General features: G+C 50.0%; 1 protein-coding gene across 3 annotated transcripts in view; it reads right to left on the bottom strand.

The window, feature by feature from the left end:
* The window catches only part of TGFBRAP1 (transforming growth factor beta receptor associated protein 1), a 1165459-nt gene that overhangs the window by 744454 nt on the left and 400245 nt on the right, over window positions 1-20760 (bottom strand). For all 3 annotated transcript variants that reach the window (XM_069636918.1, XM_069636917.1, XM_069636919.1), the window contains one exon: window positions 164-246. In XM_069636918.1, the coding sequence (XP_069493019.1) occupies window positions 164-246 (83 nt within the window). The remainder of the gene's footprint in view (window positions 1-163; window positions 247-20760) is intronic.

The following is a 20760-nucleotide window of genomic DNA, read 5'->3' as shown; positions in this document are numbered from 1 at the left end:
GTCTCTGGGTTAATCCATGCACCTGTACACTATACAGATTTTTAATTGTTACTAGCCTTTTATACCAGTAGCACAAAGATAGACATGTTAAACTGAGTTCACAATGTAAACCAATCTGTGTAAAAGACATTGAAAAAAAATCAACATCAAGAAAACTAGTTACCTGAAGAGCTCTTTTGCTTCTGAAAACTGAAGCTGTGCAAATTGTATAAAGCCTGCCTGCTGCAGGATCCGTCTGTACATAACCTACAGAGAGGAAAAATGATAGTTACACACTGCTGCAACTAATGTACTTCTAGCCCATCTTTTCTCTGTCCTAAAGAGATGTCTTATTAAGCAGCATCATTTTAATAAAAAATAAAAACATTGGCGTGGTACATGCATGGCCACATTCCCTACACAGGGCATACTCACTCATACTCCAAGCCCCAAACACAAACCCTTTCATCAAAAGGAAACAAACTCTTGTGAGAGGATAACGAGCAGTCATATGGACGAAAAGTGGATTTTGGACTAGGAATACTAGTACACAGAAAAGGAAATAGACGTCAAAAATGTTGCTACATCAGAGGTCCTCTAGTAGTACTTGACTTTGACAGGCCATGGAGGCCACTGTCCCGCTCACTTAGTCTAGAATGTAACATTTTTGGTTTTGTAATCCTTTGCTTGTAACATTCCAGGAAGCAAGAATACTATCCGCCAGGTAATGGAGGTCTTCAAAGTCTTAGATCCTGGAGTGGTGGCCCCTTATGTAACAAAGATGACTCGAAGAGCACATCTCCATGGGGCGATCACGTTAAAACCTAAGAGCTCTGCTAGCATTCAGATTAAGAAGTGCTCTCTCCACCTAAATTGGATCGGGAGAAAGAAACAGAGAAAGGAGTTCTTGAATGGAATGGAACTCCATGACTACTTTGGGCAGACAAAAGACCTCCAAAGGACCGAGTACACGTATGGTGTAGTGGCAGCCTGATGGACAGGGCCACTGACCGATGCACCAGGTCCAGATACCAGATTTGTCTCAGCCACGCTGGGCAACTAGCAATATCCTGGAGTGGCACCGTCTGAGTGTTTTGATCACACGTAACAGCAGGGGAAAAAAAAGAAAAAGTGTACAGGAACTGTCCCTCCCACGGGAACGAGAACACGTCGCCCATGCTCCTCGGTTGAGGGAACTTGCTGGCGAACCTCTGGCACTTTGAGTTCACTGCTGTCGCGAAGAGGTCGATCTGGGTCTATCCCCATTTATTGAACAGAAGTTTCACTTGGTCCTGGTGAAGCTCCCACTCGTGGCAAGAACTCAGTTACCTGCTGGGAGAGTTTGCAATGGTGTTCTTGACTCCCGCCAGGTGAAAGGGAACAAGAAAATGCCTTGACGAATGCCTCATTGCCACAAGCCCTGGGCCTCTTTGGAGAGTGCCGGTCCCCCCCTGTTTCCGGATGTAGACCACTATGGTGGTGGTATTGTCTGAAGATCCTCAGCACCTTGTCCTTCAATGACAGCAGAAGAGACTTGAGGGCCCAGAATATGGCCTGAAGTTCCAGGACGTTGATGTGGAGGTCCTTTTCTTCCGGTTGCCAGAGGCCTCTGGTGTTCAACTGTCCGGTGTGGGCTCCCCATCCCTTTAGATAGGAATCCATGGTGACCATCTAGATAGGCATCCATGGTGACCGTCTCCTGGTAAGGAGGAACTTGAAACAGAGCTCCTTGGATGAGATGCTGTTTAAAACCCCACCACTCTATCGCCCAACGAAACGCCTCATTGAGGGAGATCTTGTCAGTAAACTTCCCTGACACTTGCATCCAGGAACTCCTGGAGAGGTCTCATGCACAGTATGCAGAGGCGAACAAGGTTGATGCAGGAAAACAACATGCCCAGAAGCGACGATAGACGGCACCATCGCCGTCTGGCCCGACAAGCGATGCACCTTGCCTTCAACGGTTCTCACCCTCTCCTCCGTAAGCGATGCCAAACAGGTCACTGTTTTGAGTCGTACACCCAGGAATAGAGCGTCCTGAGTAGGATTGTAACGGTATACCGTTAAAGATACTTTGAACGGCTTAATTGAACAATAATAACCATCACATTGTTTATACCGGTATACCGTTAAGTGTGCTTTTCAATCTGATTTGGAAAGGGTGCAATAAGCAAGTGCTGCGCAGTCTTGGTCTTGCACTTTTGGATGTGCTGTCTGCCAAGGGGGCCTTGTTTGAAAGACAAGAACATAGGGAAAGTGAGGTCACATTAGTAAATGCAGTTTTGCTGCTGTGACCGCTCTCTCTGTGATCAGTAGAGTCAGGTCAAAGATCAGACGATTGCGCAAATTGTGTTAAAAGCTGCTCAGTGCCTGAACCTTTGTGTTCCCCATGCAAAGCTGGTAACGATGAGCTGACTGACTGCCTCTATACGCATACCTGAGACTCCAGTTCATAGACTCCGCCAGACCTGGATTTCATGGGCAAACTAGAACAAAGTCATTTTGTTTCAGGCATTATTTATTTTAAAGGCAGCATACTGATTTCAAACGTTTTCACACAGTCATGCTGCTACGCGCTACAGGTCACATCTTATATGGTGATTTCCCGATTTTCAATTTGCAATTAGCAAGACCACAGGGACATCACAAGGGAGAGCTGAGGGCCTGAACTAAAAGTAATCATTTTATTTTTCCTTTTGTTCGTATGTAAACAAATGTAATAAAACGTTCAGTGACTTGCAAAACAGTGGAGCCAGGAGCACTTTGCTTAGCAACCACTCAGCCAGCAGGAGCAGAAATTACTAGTGACTAGTGCAAGTGTTATAATGCACATTTTGAGCAATGAGCTTGCTGCTCAGGCACAGGTCATCGCTTTGAAAATTGGCCTCGACTTGCATTTTTTAGGAACCACATGGCATGGGCATCATGATCCCTTGCGACAAAAAGTTTGTTTTGGCGGGAAACCCAACGCGGATGCTCCTCGGCACATCGATGGTTGGGCCTTCTCCAGCAGGATAAAGCAAGAGGCGATGCAGATGATAGCGTCCTTGGCTCAAATTAAGTTCTTAGGCAAACAGGAGCACGGTGGCTCCAGTCGGCGACGGCGGTCGTCGACAGTGGCGGACAACAGTTTGGGCGCTTCTCTTTGGGATTCCGTGGCAGTCCCCGTCTCCGGTCGGCAGCCTGTCGTCGATCTGTCTACCAGGGAGCTTTGGCAAAGATCAGCTGGTGCATGATGGTCCCTCATAGCTCGGGAAGAGGGCGCCTTACCAGGTCCTCTCTGGGTCAGTTCTTGGAGACGACAGCTTTCAGATTGTGAAGGGGAGCAACAGCAATTCTTCTCTTCCAGCAGGGCTTCAAGGTTTCAACTCCAGTTACTCTTCAGCTTCTGAATACGAATTCTAGCAGTGAGAGGCACCCAGATATACTAGTTGGATCTCCCATAAATTCTACTGGGTCACACTCAGGCAACCAATCAGTCAGAAGGGCATTCATGCAGGCAGGCATCCAATCAGGTGCGTAGTGCATTCAGGCCATTCACTCCTCTCCAGACACTCACAACAAGTTATGTGTATTGGGACAAGTACCCAGCCATTTAACACTCCACACTGCATTCATACCAGTTTCGGGCAGGGCTGTCTCAGTCATTGTGTCAACCACCAGATACTAGACACCCACAACACAGAATGCGTATTCGTCACACACTCCATTCACCCAGGTCCTACCCACAAAATACAGTCACTGGGAAGGCTCCAGCCAGTCTGGCCTGGACTTCACAACAACACCATATATGGAACTTGCACCCAACAGTCGGTCAGGGGGAAGGGACAGAGTCAGGGCTACCCAGGACTTTGGGAAGGGAATAGTTTCTTACCTGTAACTCCATTTCTCCAGCATTGGTATCTTTCATGGATTCACATGCTTGGATTCACATGCTTAGAATATTCCCCGTCGTCAGACTGGGACCCCTCGGTACACATATGAACAAGTTACTTTCTTACCTGGTAACGTTCTTTCGATGGGATGGTCCGACGACGTATTCCATATCCATGACAGGTAATCACCACAGCTGTGCTGTTTCAGAAACTTTTTTCGGCGTCTGCGTCGATGACGTCGATGCGCCGTCGCCGAGGACCTCGTCCGACGTCATCCAATGTGATAAGTAGGACGCACGACGCCCGTAGCCTCAGTTGTAGTTTTTTCCCCCAGAACGTGTGACGTTAGTCTACTGCCAGTCAGACACAAAGCCTTGCAGGAACGTAAGCTGCAATTGCATAAGAAATTCTGCAGCGGCGAAGGTAGGGAGGGAGCGATATGAAATACTTCGTCGGACCATCCCATCGAAAGAACGTTACCAGGTAAGAAAGTAACTTGTTCTTCAAGGGGATTGGGTCCTCCGACGTATTCCATATCTATGACAGACTCCCAAAGCAGTACCAGAGCAAGGAGGAGGGAAAGAATTTAGAATTAAAATTTAGAATTGCCAATCAAATAGCAGAGCAAAGGACCGCCTTGCCAAAGGCCAGATCCTGTCCTCGGATGGAATCGAGGGAATAGTGACGTACAAATGTATGTACTGAAGCCCAGGTGGCTGCATCACAGATGTTGCGAATGGGAACACCCCTCTGCAGGGCAGTAGATGCAGCCATACCCCTGGTAGAATGGGCCCACAAGCCAGCCGGCGGGTCCTTACCCGCCAAGCGGTAACACTACGAGATGGCCAAAATAATCCAGCGAGACAAAGTCTGTTTCGTCACAGCTTGTCCCAAACGCTTTCCAGCGTAACCAATAAAGCGTTGATCGTCCACTCTGACCCGGGACATGAGTGAAACATAAAAGCTCAAAGCTCTCCTAGGATCAAGCATATGGAGCCTCTCCTCTTCCTTACCAGGATGCGGAGGAGGATAGAATGCCGGAAGAACAACCTTCTGGGCCAAATGAAATTCCGAAACCACCTTCGGAAGAAAAGAAGGACGAACTCTAAGGACAACCCTGTCCATGTGGAATACAGTGAAGGGTGGCTTAACTGAAAGTGCCTGTAACTCACTCACTCTGCGAGCGGAAGTAACCGCAACTAAAAACACAGTTTTCAGAGTTAACAGCCTCAAAGGGCAAGAATGTAAAGGCTCAAACGGAGCACCCATAAGAAACTTAAGAACAAGGTTTAAATCCCAACCGGGCACCAGGAAAGGTGACGGAGGGAACACATTAGTGAGCCCTTTCAGAAACTGTGAAATTAAAGGGATTTTAAAGTAGGAACACTTCAGACGAGCGCTTAAAGATGGACAGCGCCGCCAGGTAACCTTTAATGGTACCCACTTGCAAGCCCCTGTGGGCCAAAGAAAGTAAAAAGGACAGAACCATGGGGATGTCACATGCAAAAGGATCCACATTCTGAACTCTGCACCAATCGCAGAACTTACGCCAATGGCAACGGTACAGAGACTTTTGTTGCTGGCCGTCGGGCCGAGAGCAACACCTCCATCACGTCTTCAGGGAGGTCCCAATCCTTATACCTCAACCTTTCAGAAGCCAAGCGTGAAGGTTGAGGGATCTGACCTCTGGATGGAGAACCTGACCCCCCTCCCTTGAGAGCAGATCGTCTCGGTAGGGAAGCCGATGTGGAGGGCAGATGGACAAGTCGAGAAGGTCCGGGTACCACGTCCTCCGAGCCCACGCCGGAGCAATGAGGATCATCCGGGAACCGAACTTCCGTAACCTCCGCAGCACTTGCGGGATGACGGGGACTGGAGGAAACGCATACAGCAGCGGGAATGACCACTCCACCACGAACGCGTCTCCTAAGGCTCCTTTTGGAGGAAATTCCCGCGAGCAGAACCTCTCGCACTTCCGGTTGACACATGGAGGTGAAGAGATCCACTTGAGGGGTCCCCCAAAAGGCGAAGATATCCAGGAGAATCTCCTGAGCCAACTCCCACTCGTGAGAGATCGTGCTCTGCCTGCTCAGAGCATCCACCGTCACGTTTTCGTCTCCGGCCAGATGAACTGCCGAGATCGAAACTTCCTGCTGGATGGCCCAGAACTCGAGCTGCAACGCCTCCCTGCACAGAGGAAGTGACCCTGCCCCCCCCTTTTTGTTGAGGTAGTGCATGGCCACTGTGTTGTCCGTCAAGATCAGGACATTCTTTCCTCGCACAGTCAGCAGAAAAGCCTTCAGGGCTAGCCTGACGGCCCTCAGCTCCAACAGATTGATATGGAGTCTGGACTCCGACGGAGACCAACGACTGCTGACTGTCAGCTCGTTGGCATGAGCTCCTCATCCCGTGAGGGATGCATCCGTCACGATCGTCACCTGCGGCCAGGGAAGCCAAAATGGAGCCCCCTTCATCAAGTTGCTTTCGACGGCCCACCACACAAGGTCCTGGGCGACCGAGGGCGGCACCTGAACCGGGTCCGACATCCTGCCGGAGGACTGCGACCATTGCATCTTGAGTGCCCACTGCAAAGATCTCATCCGGAGGCGAGCCTCTGGCACCAGAAGAATGCAGGATGCCATGAGGCCGAGCAACCTCAAGAACTCGAACGCTGGGAGCGTCTGGGCATGCTGAAACTTGTGCACCATCTGCTGAATGTGAAGAGCCCTCACCTGGGGAGGAAAACACTGCCCCAGGGAAGTGTCGAGCACTGCTCTAATGTACTAGAGCTGCTGTGTTGGCGTCAAATGGGACTTCTTTAAATTGAGGGAGAAGCCCAGCCTGTGAAGGGAGTGGCAGGTGACGGACAGATGATCCAGGACTTGCTCGGGAGAGCTCCCCCGATCAACCAATCGTCCAGGTAGGGGTAGACGTGAATCCCCCCTTGCCTGAGATGCGCTGCCACCACCACCATGAGCTTGGTAAAAACCCTCGGGGCGGAGGTCAATCCGAACGGCAGGACCCGAAACTGAAAGTGCGAGTCGCCAACCGCAAACCTCAGGTACTTCTTGTGCTTGGGATGGATCGGCACATGGAAGTAAGCATCCTTGAGGTCGAGAGACACCAACCAGTCCTGAAGCTGAAGGGCCTGGAGGACTTGAGAGAGAGTAACCATCTTGAACTTGTCCTTCCTGAGGAGTTTGTTCAAACCGTGCAAGTCCATGATGGGTCTCAATCCCCAGTCTTTCTTTGAAATCAAAAAATAAGGGGAATACCATTCCTTGATCCTCTCCGCTACAGGCACCAGTTCTATGGCGCCTTTCTCCAGCAGGGCTTGAATTTCCTGCGCAAGGAGCGGATCCGGACTCTGCAAAGAGAGGTTCCCCGGTGGATTGTCGTGAGGCCTCTGCCGAAAGGGAAGACATTAGCCGTGGGTTATGATCTCCAGAACCCACACATCTGAAGTAATGGCACGCCACTCTACAAGATGCTGCGCCAGCCTTCCCCCAACCGGCGAACCATGGGACATGGCCTCATGACTGAGTGGTAGCGGCTGCAGCGTTACCTGAGGGCAAAGAGGCAACTGCCGGAGCGGCCTTGGCACCACGGGTACCCTGTCGTCCACCACTGGTACCCCTGCGTTGGCCTCTTTGACTGCCAGCTCCTCTCGCTTTACTGAAGGACGAGTAATAGCGAAAGGAACCACCCCTCCATTGCTGTCCCCTAGGACAAAAAGGCGGAGGTTGGCGAACTGCAGCGCCCAACGACTTCGCTGCAGCTTTGGAGGTCTGCAACCTCTCAAGGCTCTCGTCAGCCTTGCTGCCAAAAAGGTGTTCACCGTCAAAGGGCATGTTGAGGAGCCGGGACTGCACATCAGGAGCAATTCCCGACTTCCACAACCACGCAAACCTGCGTATCACGGTGCTCGCTGCCATGGACCTGCTGACGCATTCAGCCATGTCCAAACCCGACTGAACAGACTCACACATGGCATCCTTACCACCCTGGACCATAACAAGGAAACCATCCCGTTCGTCCCCTTCGGGAATATGTTCAGCCGCTAACGCAGCACAGTTCCACAGAGTGTGCATGAAACGCGACAAGGCACAAATGGAGTTGGCCGCCTGAAGCGCCATACCACCAGAAGAAAACACTTTATTCGCCCAGCCATCAAAACGTTTGTCGTCCCTATCAGGAGGGCTGGTATGGTACGACGCCTGCTTTGCCGGGGCCGTGGCCGCCTGCACCACCAAACTCTCCGGAGTGGGGTGCCTGGTCAAGTAGCAGGGGTCGCTACTGGCTGGACGGTATTTTCGCGACAAGGACCTGCCCACCGCCGGGAGACTCTCCGGAGCAGTCCAAGCCGCCGCCACCCTTCTCTGTAGAGCCATATGAAATGGCACTACCGAGTCAGTTGGGGGACCAACATCAAGAATGTCCGTGAGATCATCCTGCACAAACTCCCCTGGGGGAGCAGACCATCCCAAGTACTCAGAGACCCTAGCCATAAGGCGCCGGTACGAGGAATCGGCATGTGAGCCAGGCTCAGGCCTACAAAACTCTACCTCCGGAGAGGTGTCCAGTCCACTGGCATCATGCAGTGACTGCCTCAAATCGTCAAATTGGCTATGGCCAGAGACCATCTCATCTGGAACCTGACTAGGAACTAGGCCATCAGAATCCTCATCCACCTCCGAAATATATTCCAGGTGGTGAAAAGAAGGCACCCGAGAGTGCTTGCTCTTAACCAGAGCCTTCCTAGGGGGTTCCCCCGTGCCACGGGGTACCTCCGACACCCCGGCCTCGAAAGGCGTTGAGGGCGTCGAGTGAATCGGCGCCGGCGTCGAGAGAACAGGCATCGGCGCCGACATCAGATGCAGCGCCGCCAGCATCAATGGCGTCGACACAGTCCTCGAAGCCAGAGCTCCGAGCGTGTCCTTCGACGACCTGAGCGTCGACGGCTTCGACGACTTCCTCTGAGCCGGAGCCTCGAGAAAGCCTGTCGACGCCCTCGACGCCTCATGCGTCGATGTCTTCCTCAAAGACATCACAGGTGCACACAGTCTCGAACGCGTCGAGGACCGGGACCTGGAACGGGTACGTCGAGAACGAGTCCCCTTGTCCGAACGGGACCTCTCCCGTGACTCGTGCCGACCACTCTTGCGAGCGATGTCTCTCGACCTCTCACGGCCGACCCCACTCGGGGGGCACGGACGGCTTAGTACCCTGCGACTCGAGAATCGCCAGCATTTTCTTCCCGAAGGAAGCCCATTCCTCCGGCATCGCACGGCTGGTGGGGTAAGCGACGTGCCAGGCAGAGTCCTCAGAAGAGGACCCGGAAGACGACCGCTGTCGGCGCTTCCAAGAATGCCTCGAAAGCCCCGCAGACTTCGACTTCCGGGGCTTGGACACCCGACCTACCGACAACTTCTTCTTACGTTCCCGTAAGGCTTTGGACGTGAGTGACTGGCAGTCGATACAGTCATCCGTGTCGTGGGCCTCCCCGAGGCACCAGAGGCAGGCGTCGTGCGAGTCCATCACTGACATCTTGGACCCACACTCCCCGCACTTCTTGAAGCCCGGACGCGGGGTCGAAGACTAAGTAGAAGACATCTTCACACGAAGGATTTTCTCACAAAAACGAACAGGTTCGAAGAACCGAGAAGAACAGAACTCCAAAGAGTCGAGGCGTAACCGAGATTCACGAAGCAACACGTTCGCGGAAAAAACGGAACTGAGGCTATGGGCGTTGTGCGTCCTACGTCCTACTTATCACATCGGATGACGTCGGACGTCAGAGGAGGTCCTCGGCGACGGCGCATCAACGTCATCGACGCAGGAGCCGAAAAAAGTTTCCGAAGCAGACCCAATCCCCTCGAAATAGCCTTTTCCTATAGGAAAACTTCGGACACTTTTGTGTCCTATCTACATCCTTTTGGGGCCCGCATACGCATGCCCCGCAGGACGTCGCGGTATAAAAGCCCCGCCCCCGCGGCTCCCTTCAGATTTCGGCCCCTCCAAAGTAGGAAGGGTCAAACCTATCAAGCATATACATTGCATTCCGGGGAGGCTGGCGGGCGCATGTGAATCCATGAAAGATACCAATGCTGGAGAAATGGAGTTACAGGTAGGAAACTATTCCCTTGTCCAGCATTGGATCTTTCATTGATTCACATGCTTAGAATAGATTGTACAGCAGTAAACTGGAAGAAAGACGGCGGTGAGAATGCAATGCAATATACACCCACAAAAATACACAATGTATAGGTACACAAGAAATAAGTTTACCCATATATCTGTACCTCCATAAAGCATACGGTCCCCAACAGGTAGAAAAACTCTCCACAGTGTAGAGCTTACCTTATTGAAACAGATGGCGCAGGACTGCTCTTCCCATCTGCACCTCGTCCGCATGCTGCCTTGCAAGGCAGTAGTGGCGGGTAAACGTGTGGGGCACCGACCATGCTGCAGCCTGGCATATGTGCGTTAGCGAAATTCCTGCCCATAATGCTGCTGAAGAGGACGTCGATCTTGTAGAATGGGCTCTAAGATGCCCTTGCAGCAGCCTTCCAGCCTTGGAGTGGCAAAACGCAATCGTGGACGAGACCCACCGAGCCAGTCCTCGCTTAGAAATTGCATTTCCTCTCGTCGACGGACCATACGCGATGAACAGTTGTCGAGTAGACCTGAGTTCTTGCGTACGATGTAGGTAAAATTTTAGGGCCCTCTTAACGTCCAAGGTATGAAGAGCTTTTTCCGCTGCCGATGATGGGGTCGCGAAGAAAGTAGGGAGGACAATGGACAAGTGTTTGTGATACACTGTAGGAACTTTCGGAACTAAAGTAGGATTAGTTGCCAGAACCAACTTGTCTTTAAAGAATCTTAGGTATGGAGGGTCTACGACCAACGCTTGCAGTTCCGAGATTCTCCTAGCTGATGTGATAGCAATTAAGAACGCCAACTTCCACGATATGAATTTCATGTCCGAAGTGGTCATAGGCTCAAAGGGTGGTTTCATTAAGCCTGGCAGCACTACGTTGAGACTCCATGTTGGTGGAAAACGTTTTACTGGGGGAAAGGTTCGAAATAAACCCCTCATGAAGTGTTTCACTAATCTGTCGCTGAATAAAGGAGACGACTGTCTCTTCCTCGTGAACCTAGAGATGGCCTCCAGGTTCACCTTTATCGATGTGAAAGACAAACCCCCCTCTGCCAAGTGAAGCAGATAAGGCAGAACTTGCTCCAGAGTCACCTTTAACGGGTGTAGACCTTGTTGTCCTCGACACCACTCACAGAACCATCGCCACTTATAGGTGTAAGATTTGTTGGTAGAAGGGGCCCGAGCCGCTTGCAGAATTTTTTGGCAATCCTCCGAAACATCTAAGGCACCAAATTCCGAAAAGTCAGGAGCCAGCCTGTGAGGTTGAGACTGTCCGGGTTCTGATGCCACACCATACCTTTGTCCCGGGACAGTAGGTTCGGGACTCTCGGAAACGCTATTGGTTGTTCCAGCGACAGGTGAAGCAGGTCGGAAAACCACGGTTGCCTCGGCCAGTACGGTGCCACTAGAATTACCTGGCAACTGTACCTGTGTATCCACTGCACCGTCCTCCGTATGAGGGGGGAACGGAGGGAAAGCGTAAAGGAACTTGTCCGTCCATGGGAAGGAGAACGCCTCCCCCATGGAACCCTCCTGAGGCCATCTGCTTGCGAATTGCTCGCATTTCTTGTTTTCCTTCATTGCGAAGACGTCCAGTGGGGGTGACCCCATTTCTCGAAGACTTTCATCAGCTGAACTGTGTCCATTTCCCATTCGTGTATCTGGGCCATCCTTCTGCTGAGGGAATCTGCTTGCGAGTTCCTCACTCCCGGGAGATGGTGAGCCACGATGGATATCTTGTGCTTTACTGCCCAATGCCACACTTTCTGGACCTCCATGGAAAGGGTCCTGGATCGCGTCCCCCCCTTGTTTTCTCAAATAAAACATGGCCGTCGTATTGTCAGTCTGCACTCGCACTCTCGATCCCTTGATGTGTGGTAGGAACGCCTTCAAGGCCCATCGCACTGCTCTGGGCTCTAACACGTTGATGTGTAGGAGTGACTCCGTTTAAGACCAACGACCTTGCGTTTGAAGAGTGCTCATGTGAGCTCCCCAGCCGGTTAGAGACGCATCCGTGACTATGGTGAGCTGGAACTCCGGTTCCTGTAGGGGTACACCGTTGTTCAGGTTGTGGAAACTCTGCTAACACTGAAGAGTCCGAAGCAGTTTGTCGTCGTCGATGATTATTCTGTCTGACCATGATCCTTGGGCCTGTGTCCACCGGTCTGCCAGGAACTCCTGAACTGGCCTCATGAATAGGCGACAGTTGGCCACCAGATGGATGCAGGATGCCATGGCCCCTAGGACCGAAACATATTTTCTCACTGAAAGCTTGGTGTTTCGCCGTAGTCGACTTGCCAGTTGATTGAGTTTTGAGATTCTGTCAAGGGAAGGCTTCACTAGCCCTGACTGGGTTTCGAACTGTGCCCCCAGGAACACCAACGTTCTCGATGGCCTCAGTAAGGATTTTTTGAAGTTTATGGCAAATCCCAGCCATTGTAGAAGCTGCATGGTGGCTTGCAAACTTGTGTTGGTCGACGCTGGGGAGGATCCCCTTACCAGCCAGTCGTCGAGATATGGGTATACATGGTGGCCTTGCCTTCTTAGCCAGGCCGCCACCGGGGCCAGGCATTTCGTGAACATTCTGGGGGAGGTTTTGAACCCAAAGGGAAGAGCTGGTAGTGAGTCCGCCCTATCACAAACCTCAGGAACTTCCTGTGTTTCCGATGCATTGGAATATGGAAGTACGCGTCCTGCAAATCCAGGGACGCCAGAAAATCTCCTTCTTGAACGGCTCGGATCACTTCCTGGAGCGTGAGCATTTGGAATTTTTGGCTCTCTAAGGACTTGTTGAGATCGCGTAAGTCTACAATGGGACGCCATTTTCCGTTTGGCTTTTTCACGACAAAGTATCTCGAGTAAACCCCTTGACCTTTCTGTGCTGCTGGAACTAATTCTATCACACCTTTTGCTAACATGAGTGTTACCTCTTGTTGCAGTACCCTCAGATGGGAATGAGCGACGAACGCAGGTGGATTGTGCGGATGGCTGCGCTTGAATTGTAGAGAATGCCCGTTCCTTATTGTGTCCAGCACCCATTGATCTGTCGTTATTCGTTCCCATTCATCGACATAGGCTGATACTCTTCTCCCCAGAACGGTGTGTTGCTCGTCATTGCTGATCTTTATTTTGCTTCTCTCTCGACGACGACGGATAGGATGGTCTCTTCCTGGAGGTCTGGAAGTCCTGGCGTTGGTTTGCTGTTTGGGAAGCACGCCTGTATCCCTGGGAGGGGTATGGCGACCTACTGAAGGAATCCGTCTCTGACGCGGAGAATCTGGAATTACCTGAAGCCCCTCTAAAGGGAAGAAAATACTTGTAGCTTCGGCCACTCTGGAGGGCACCCAATGAACGTGCCGTGTCCGAGTCCTCTTTCATTCCCTTTAGGGCCTCATCTACTTTCTCTCCGAATAGAAGGTCTCCCTCAAAGGGCATATCTAATACTTTGTATTGTACCTCCGGCCTGAAGTAGGTACACTTAAGCCATGACTGTCGTCGTAACACGACCCCATTACTGACTTGCTTGAAGCCCGATTGAGCGAGGTCCACTGCGATGTTTATTGCGTGATTGTAGGCTTCCTCACCCTCTCGGACAAGTAACATCGCCGCCTTCCTATGCTCTTCCGGAAGATGATCCAGCAACGGAGCCAGCCTGTGCCACATTTCTCTGTCGTATCTGGCTACAATAGCCAGAGAGTTTGCAGCCTTTACTGTAGTTGCTCCCACAGATAGCACTTTTTTGCCGAAGGCATCCTGACGTCTTGCCTCGTTTTCAGGCGGAGTCTTGCACTTGTGCTGGGCCTTCGCTTTCCTCACCGCTGGTGCCGACACCACCGATTCAGGCCTTGGTTGGGAGGATAAGCACTTGGGGGTAGACTCTGGAGCCTTACATTTTTTCTTTTACCGCCGAAAAGGGGTGATGCATTCTCTGCAAACCCTCTTTCTACACGTGATCTAGTATGGGTATTGAAAACACCGACCTCCTTCTCTTACCCATGTGGTCGAAAAGAAAACAGTCTTTCTTCTGTTCTTCCTGTGACAAACCGAATTCCTTACATGCCTTCTCCATCATAGAATGGAATGATGCAATATCATCCGGGGGAGACGGGTGAGCCGGGCTTCTTGGGGTTTCTAACTCCACCTCTGATTCCCAGGCTGGATCCCTGGAGGGGGATGAGGAGATATCCGACATGGCTCCCGTCAGCTCACCTTCCTCTTGGGGTGCCTGTGGTGCTGAGACTGGCGTGCGTAAATGAGTCGGTGGATGGGACGGGCCCGGCTCGTCAACGGGTGACTGTGGCAGGTTTACCTGAGGTAGTCTCTGGTCCAACGACTGTACTAAAGACTGAAGCGTGGACAGAATCTCCAACGACAAAACAGATTGAGGATTGAGAAGAGGGGCAGACACCGGAATTCCGGATCCCCTCGTCGACGACTTGTCAACCACTCGTAGCCCGAGGTCTGCCGGGCCAGCTATTTCCCCGCTCTCGTCCTCTCCCAAGGACAGCAACGCTGCCTGTTCCTGTAGTAAAGTATCCAGAGGGATCGGATCGAAAACTTCAGGCCTCCAGGCTTCCTGTAGAACCTCCGTCGACGAGGCCACCGTCGCAGTCGTTGTCGGTAGAACGGTAGATACCACATGCGTCAGTGGTAGGGAAGAGGCCGATGACTGGACCGCCGTGGACGACGGTGCCTTAGCAGGTGGTTTAGGCGGTCGCGCCTTTTCTGCACTTGGCCTGCTTTTACTCGACTCTCGACTTATGGTCGATCTATGGTGATCCCCCGAGGAGGATTTCGGCCTTTCCTTGTCATGCTTTTTTGATGAAGAAGACGATTTTCTCGTCGGAGATTCTCTAGCTGAATGACTCCGAGATGACTCTTTCTCCGCCGGTCGAGATTTCTTCGCCGGTGGTTCCGACGATACAGCGCGGTGTGATGTTTTTGCCGATTGTGTGGAGCCTACCTCCGAAGGGGGGTATGCCCCCGCTCCATCATTCAACCATGCCACCATCTGTCGATTTCGGTCTTTGAGGGTCTTTTGAGAAAACCCTTTGCATATGTCACAGTTATCAGCCGAATGATGAGGGTGGAGACAGTATATACAATCCATATGTCCATCCCCCTCGTAAACTTTTTTCAAGCCGCATGTCGCGCACGGACGTAACAGCGCCTTTCCCAACATGAAGGAAAGATTCACCTAACTCCAACTCCAAGTACACAACCTTGTACAAAATAGTAAGACGACGCAAGGAGATCCCACTACTTTGGAGACGGTTGAAATCTGAAGGGAGCCGCGGGGCGGGGCTTTTATACCGCGACGTCCTGAGGGGCATGCGTATGCGGGCCCCAAAAGGACGTAGATAGGACACAAAAGTGTCAGAAGTTTTCCTGTAGGAAAAGGCTATATATGTGTGCCGAAGGGTCCCAGTCTGACGACGGGGAATATTCTAAGCATGTGAATCCAAGCATGTGAATCCATGAAAGATCCAATGCTGGAGAAAACAAGGTAATAGGCAATAGAAAGCAAGAGGCCACAGGGGCCATCTTGTTTCCTATCAGGAATCAAGTGATTCCAATGGCAGGGCCTGGGTATCCCAAAATGGAGGATACTCGGAGCACCTGTCAAATTCAGCATGGAGCTGCCGCCAGCCCATACCCTGCTCTGTGGCCACACACAGGTGCCTAAAAACATACACTAGGGCCACAGGGTTGTACCCCCCCACCCATGGGTGCCATATGGGTATCCCTTGGGTCTGTTCACAAAAACCAAAAGAGAGCTGCACCGCCAGGAGTCCCACACGAACTCCTGCGTGGAACACACAACAGAACACACGATAAAAGGCAGTAAAGGACAAGGATACGGAGGCCCTTGTCCTCCGATGCATTTCCAGCATCACAACGGGCTCCAGAGAAGAGCAGTGAAGGTGGCGAAAACTGCCAACAAGTTGTCGACGATGCTGCCAAGCTAGAAAGCCACAACCATATCGGAGAGGGACCACAAAGCCGGCAGAGGACCTGAAAGGGGGGGGGTCTAGCAAGCTGCAGCTGTCAACTCAGAAGCAACACTCTGCCATTACCAGGAACCACAAGTCGGAGACGCCAGGAGAAACGGGCGAGTTGGCCCTTTTATTAATGGCGACCCCTGGGCGGTCCAACAGGTGCCTGGACATTTAAATAGAGGTTTTGAATATTGACTAAATAGAAGTCAAAAAGGAGCAAGAGGGCAAACATGGTGTAATTCTCCTGACATGAGATCAGTTGGGGGAACCTGGAACCCTCATTGCCATAAACCAAAAGACATTGTAAGAGAAACAGAGAGGCATAACTTGTACCATTCTCCGGACATGACATGTCACTTGGGATAAACCTGGAACAAGCATTGTCAAGAGATATTGTGTTAGGCAGAATTCTCAGAAATGTGCTAATTACTCTCTACCTTAGAGACCCCCAGCAACTTTGGTGGATTTTGAGGACTTGAATTTTTAACCTGGAGAGAGCGTGACCCTCTTTCCCACTCTCTCAAGTATTTTAATGTGATTTTGAACTCTGTTTCTTTTGGTTGTGGAGTCTGAAACTCCACAGGCATCATCTTTTTACATTGTGTCACACAGCACCTTCAGTGCAGTGGCACATGGAAGCCATTCCGATTTCCCAAGGTTTAAATACCTTCTCTTGGATAAAGTGTTTCCAAGAGCAGTGAAGTGAAATTGACTTTACTTACACTTGTAACTTACTAGACCCAGCACACACTATCTTACATTAGGGTGCTGGAGGGGTTACTTAGTGTCCCCTTTTTCTAGCTTCTCATGTAACAATTTTATGTTACCCTTTTTCTCAAGGAATGGCTGGTAGCAGCGGTTTACTTTTAACTACTGTGGTGTTCATTTACCACGGGCTGCTTTCGCAGCTGTAGTAAAGCACCCAAGGGTGCCATTTTTGTCAAAATGGCCCCGGTCATCCCCCCCCCCCCCATTTCCTTGTGGAAAGGTCCTTCTTTAGATTTACTCTTCAAGCCAAACACGGTTTGATCCCTTTGTTCGTTTTGTCTTTGGCGGGATTCACGGGTGAACTCCGCCTCTGGCTCCAGGGTGTCTGGCGGGGGCAGGAAGAGAGGGAGGTGCCCGAAACTCCCTGTGCGTAGTCTCCTAGGAGACAAGAATACACTCTTAGGTGATTTGCCAGCTGGGTGACTGACAGCTAGGCTGGAATGAATGGGAGAAATCTGCATAAAAGGCAAGGCTTTTTGGCTTGCCAGGCGGAGTCGACCACTGGACGAAGGAATCCGAAGAAGAACTTGAAGAGGACGCCTGCAGCAACTCCTGGATCGTTGGTTTGCCCGGTGAAGCCCTGCTGCTATGCTGAAGCTCCAAATGTGTATCGACAGAGAAGACCCGCAAGGACAACTTCTCCCTTTGAGTTGGTGGGACCAATCAACTCCAAAGTAAGTCACCTGGACATCCTCTCTGAGCGGTTTGAAATTCCACTGTAGTTACTGCTGGAACTGAATAGCCAGGGAGAGGACCACCAGATCGTGTGTGGTGCTTTTAGCTGGCCAAGAGCTCCAGGAAGATCCTCCGGACTTCCAGGAAGCAGGACTGACGGAGCCTGAGCCACAGATGCTGGACCCCAGATGCAAGGAAAGCCCATCTAGACAGCCAGGAACCACGGTGTTGCCATTTGCGGTAGACGCGAGGAACTGAAACACCGAAGAGGCACTTGTTTGAAGATTGCCGATTGCGTTCGGTGACCGGCCCATTGCAGTGCAGAAGTCCCCGACGTCCCCCTCTTGTCCCCACGACTGATGCCCAGCAACACCAGGATCTGCAGAGCTGCACAGGAACAGAAGCCATCTACTGCAGTTTTCTTCAACCTAAAAGGTACTGTACAGTCTAAGAGAACTTACCTCTTGTTGTGTCACCTCACTTGTCCTCGTTAGAGACTTGGCTTGGTTGCATCTGTGGAGTTGCAAACAGCTTCTTTACCTCACAAGCCTAATCAGCTTGTGGCCGTACTTTGATGTTCTTCCTATACTACAAAGACTTCTAAAACATTGTGCAAGACTTTTACTTACCTGCTTGAAGTGCTTCAGTCCACCTTGACTTTTGCTAACTTAACATTGGCTGGTCTGGCTCCCTGAATGACTCTTCTCTCCTCTGCTTATTTGTTGTGACTTCCTTCCAGGAAGGTGTTAACTAACTTTGCATTGGGGGTTACAAAAAGTACTTATCTGCTTCAGAATATTTGTGTGATCTCTTGTTTTTCTCCAATAACCTTTTCCTTTGACCTACTCCTAAGAATATTCTAAATGCAACAGTGATATATTAATGTCCCAAGCACCCTAACTACTGAAGGGTGTAGGTTGTGTCTGTGGGCCATCCCAAAAGGGTACTTACTGATTTAGAAGACTAATAGTGTGTATTTTTGGAGATTATTTGTGTGTTGATTTATATTGCTCCCTTCCGAATAAAGCTTACTCTAACTGACTGTTAAATAAATTAATAATTGTTTAATCAAGAAACCTTGTGTGTAAGAGTTTATTTGAATACTTGTCACTGTGAATCTCTGAGTAACTCCCCTACAGCTCACATTGACCCCTCTTGATATAAGCCTGGCTGCTCAACACGCTACCAACCTGTTTAGTACAGACTTATACTAAAGGTTGGGTTCCTATTGCCAGGAGGTCCGGGTTATTGTAGTGCACCCAAAGGGTACTGCATACAATCTTGCCTAACACATTGTAAAATATGTTAACAGAAAGAGCTTGCACAAAGCCTCATTTATTGGATGCCACTTTGAGGGAAACTGGTGCAAACGTTAGTTCAAGTCAACAAGGTTGTGCCCTGATGAGGTGCAATTGTGAAAGCGTTTAAGAGAAAAGTGAATGTTGCGAAGAGACCTGATAAGAGCATTAGGTAGTGGAACCTTTTGTTTAAAAGAGATACCTGGCAGGAGAGTACACCAGAGGATCTGTGCGAGTCAAAAGTGGGATATTCCTGGCATAAAGGTATGCCAGAAAATTGATTGTTGTGTTGAGAAGAAGTTTGGTTAAACAGTTGTACTTCATTGAAGGAGCTCCTGACAGGGTAGTATACCAGGAAATCCAAAGTTCTGTTGGAAAATAACTTTAATCAAGCCTTTGTTGAAAAAGAAAATGTTTGCTTCGCCATCCTGAACAAATATAAAAGACTGCTTCCTGTTAAATTCCAACCAGTCTTGAAGGAACTTTACCACATCAAACCTTTGTCTTTCAATGGATTTCAACCCAAATTGCAAAAAGAACATGTGCTTTGTCATCTTGAGGAGAACATCCAGGAAAGAGACACTTCCATTACCTTTAATGGAACTTTGGTGAAACAGAGTATTTCAAATTCCTTTTCCTGTAAAAGATCAGGGGAAGGGTGGCTACATCCTGGAGATAAGGGTTGTTTTGTTGAAACTGTATAAGTATGATGCTTTGCACCACTTGAATGAAGTGATGATAGAAGTGATATTGTACCTTTTGATTGTTAGTGTGAGGGTTATGCAATTTGGACACAAGGCCAACTTATTTTAATTTTGTTTTCTTAGGTAGGGCCATTTTCCTTTGGTTACGGCAAGATGGGCCTTTTCCAAACCCTTTATATTTTAATAAAAATAGCAAATATGGAAAACACTTCAACTTTGTGTCTGCCTCTCATTGTTGACCCCTCACACCTGCCTGTCTGCTGAAATTAGTGGGCTCCGCAACTTTGCCACGTTCTGTCTCTCCAAGGCGTAATGACATCATGGGGCTTGCCCTGCTTCCCATGCTCTCTCCTCGCAAGAAATACTCACCCCAGTAATGTACCGGTATCTTTTTATAGAGACATTTCCTTTTTATTTGCATGGCTGGTTTGTTCCCACTTTGCTGGAAGCCAAATAAAATGATGATAAATCAGTCTTCATAGCTGGAGTCCCATATAGGCAGATATGGCATTGAACTTACGGGTTTTCTCATTGGAATGGGAGTCCTTGTCCCCGAAGGGGAAGTCACTCCCACTGAGGTCCCACTTGCTCATACCCCTATGGATGGTCTTGCGTAGCAGGCTCACCTCAGTAGCCTCAAAGGGGTTGGCTCCCCGCCTGGGGAGAAGGGACAAATACCAGCGATTCGTCACAATGGGTGGATGTTGGATATAAATGAAGAGATCAGGCGAAAGGATTTACAGACTATTTTTTCATCTAAAATGATACAGATCCGGATCATTCCTTTTCCATACTGCTGATGGAAGTTATAGGTGGTAGAAAATTGCCAGTGATCCAGTAGTGAAGATCTGCCTTTGGTCCACTTCCAGTTTTAAATGACATATAAAAAATGCAACTGACCCGGACTCTTACTTTCGGTAGACAGTATGTCAGCGCTGCTCCACTCTTAAAGCTAGAGTCCAATGTTAATTGTGTTGAGTGATTCCATTAAATTTAGCGTTTGAAGGAAGTTTGCTGACTTTCCTGCAAGCAAGATGCAATTGCCAAGTGGTCGATATGAGGACTCAAATGTTACATGAATGTTCTGTAGCCTTCACAAATTCTGCCTAGCTAGATTGTTGGGCAACAATCCACAAATACCAGAGAGGATTATTAAGGAGGCAATCCCAAGCAGTCTATGAATGAGTAGTTCTGTTTGAACTTCGACTGAACACCGAAGTAGCTAGTTGTTACGAGTCTTCTATTTTCTTGCAAATGTATCATTGTGGCTTGTCTTTGATCTCGAGTTAGGAGGCAGTGATG

The sequence above is a fragment of the Ambystoma mexicanum genome, chromosome 7p (assembly GCF_040938575.1).
Source record: "Ambystoma mexicanum isolate Mex_15411 chromosome 7p, UKY_AmexF1_1, whole genome shotgun sequence".
Classification (NCBI taxonomy): Eukaryota; Metazoa; Chordata; class Amphibia; order Caudata; family Ambystomatidae; genus Ambystoma; species Ambystoma mexicanum.
The sequence above is the reverse complement of the archived record's forward strand: the minus strand, read 5'-3'. Positions and strand labels throughout refer to the sequence as shown.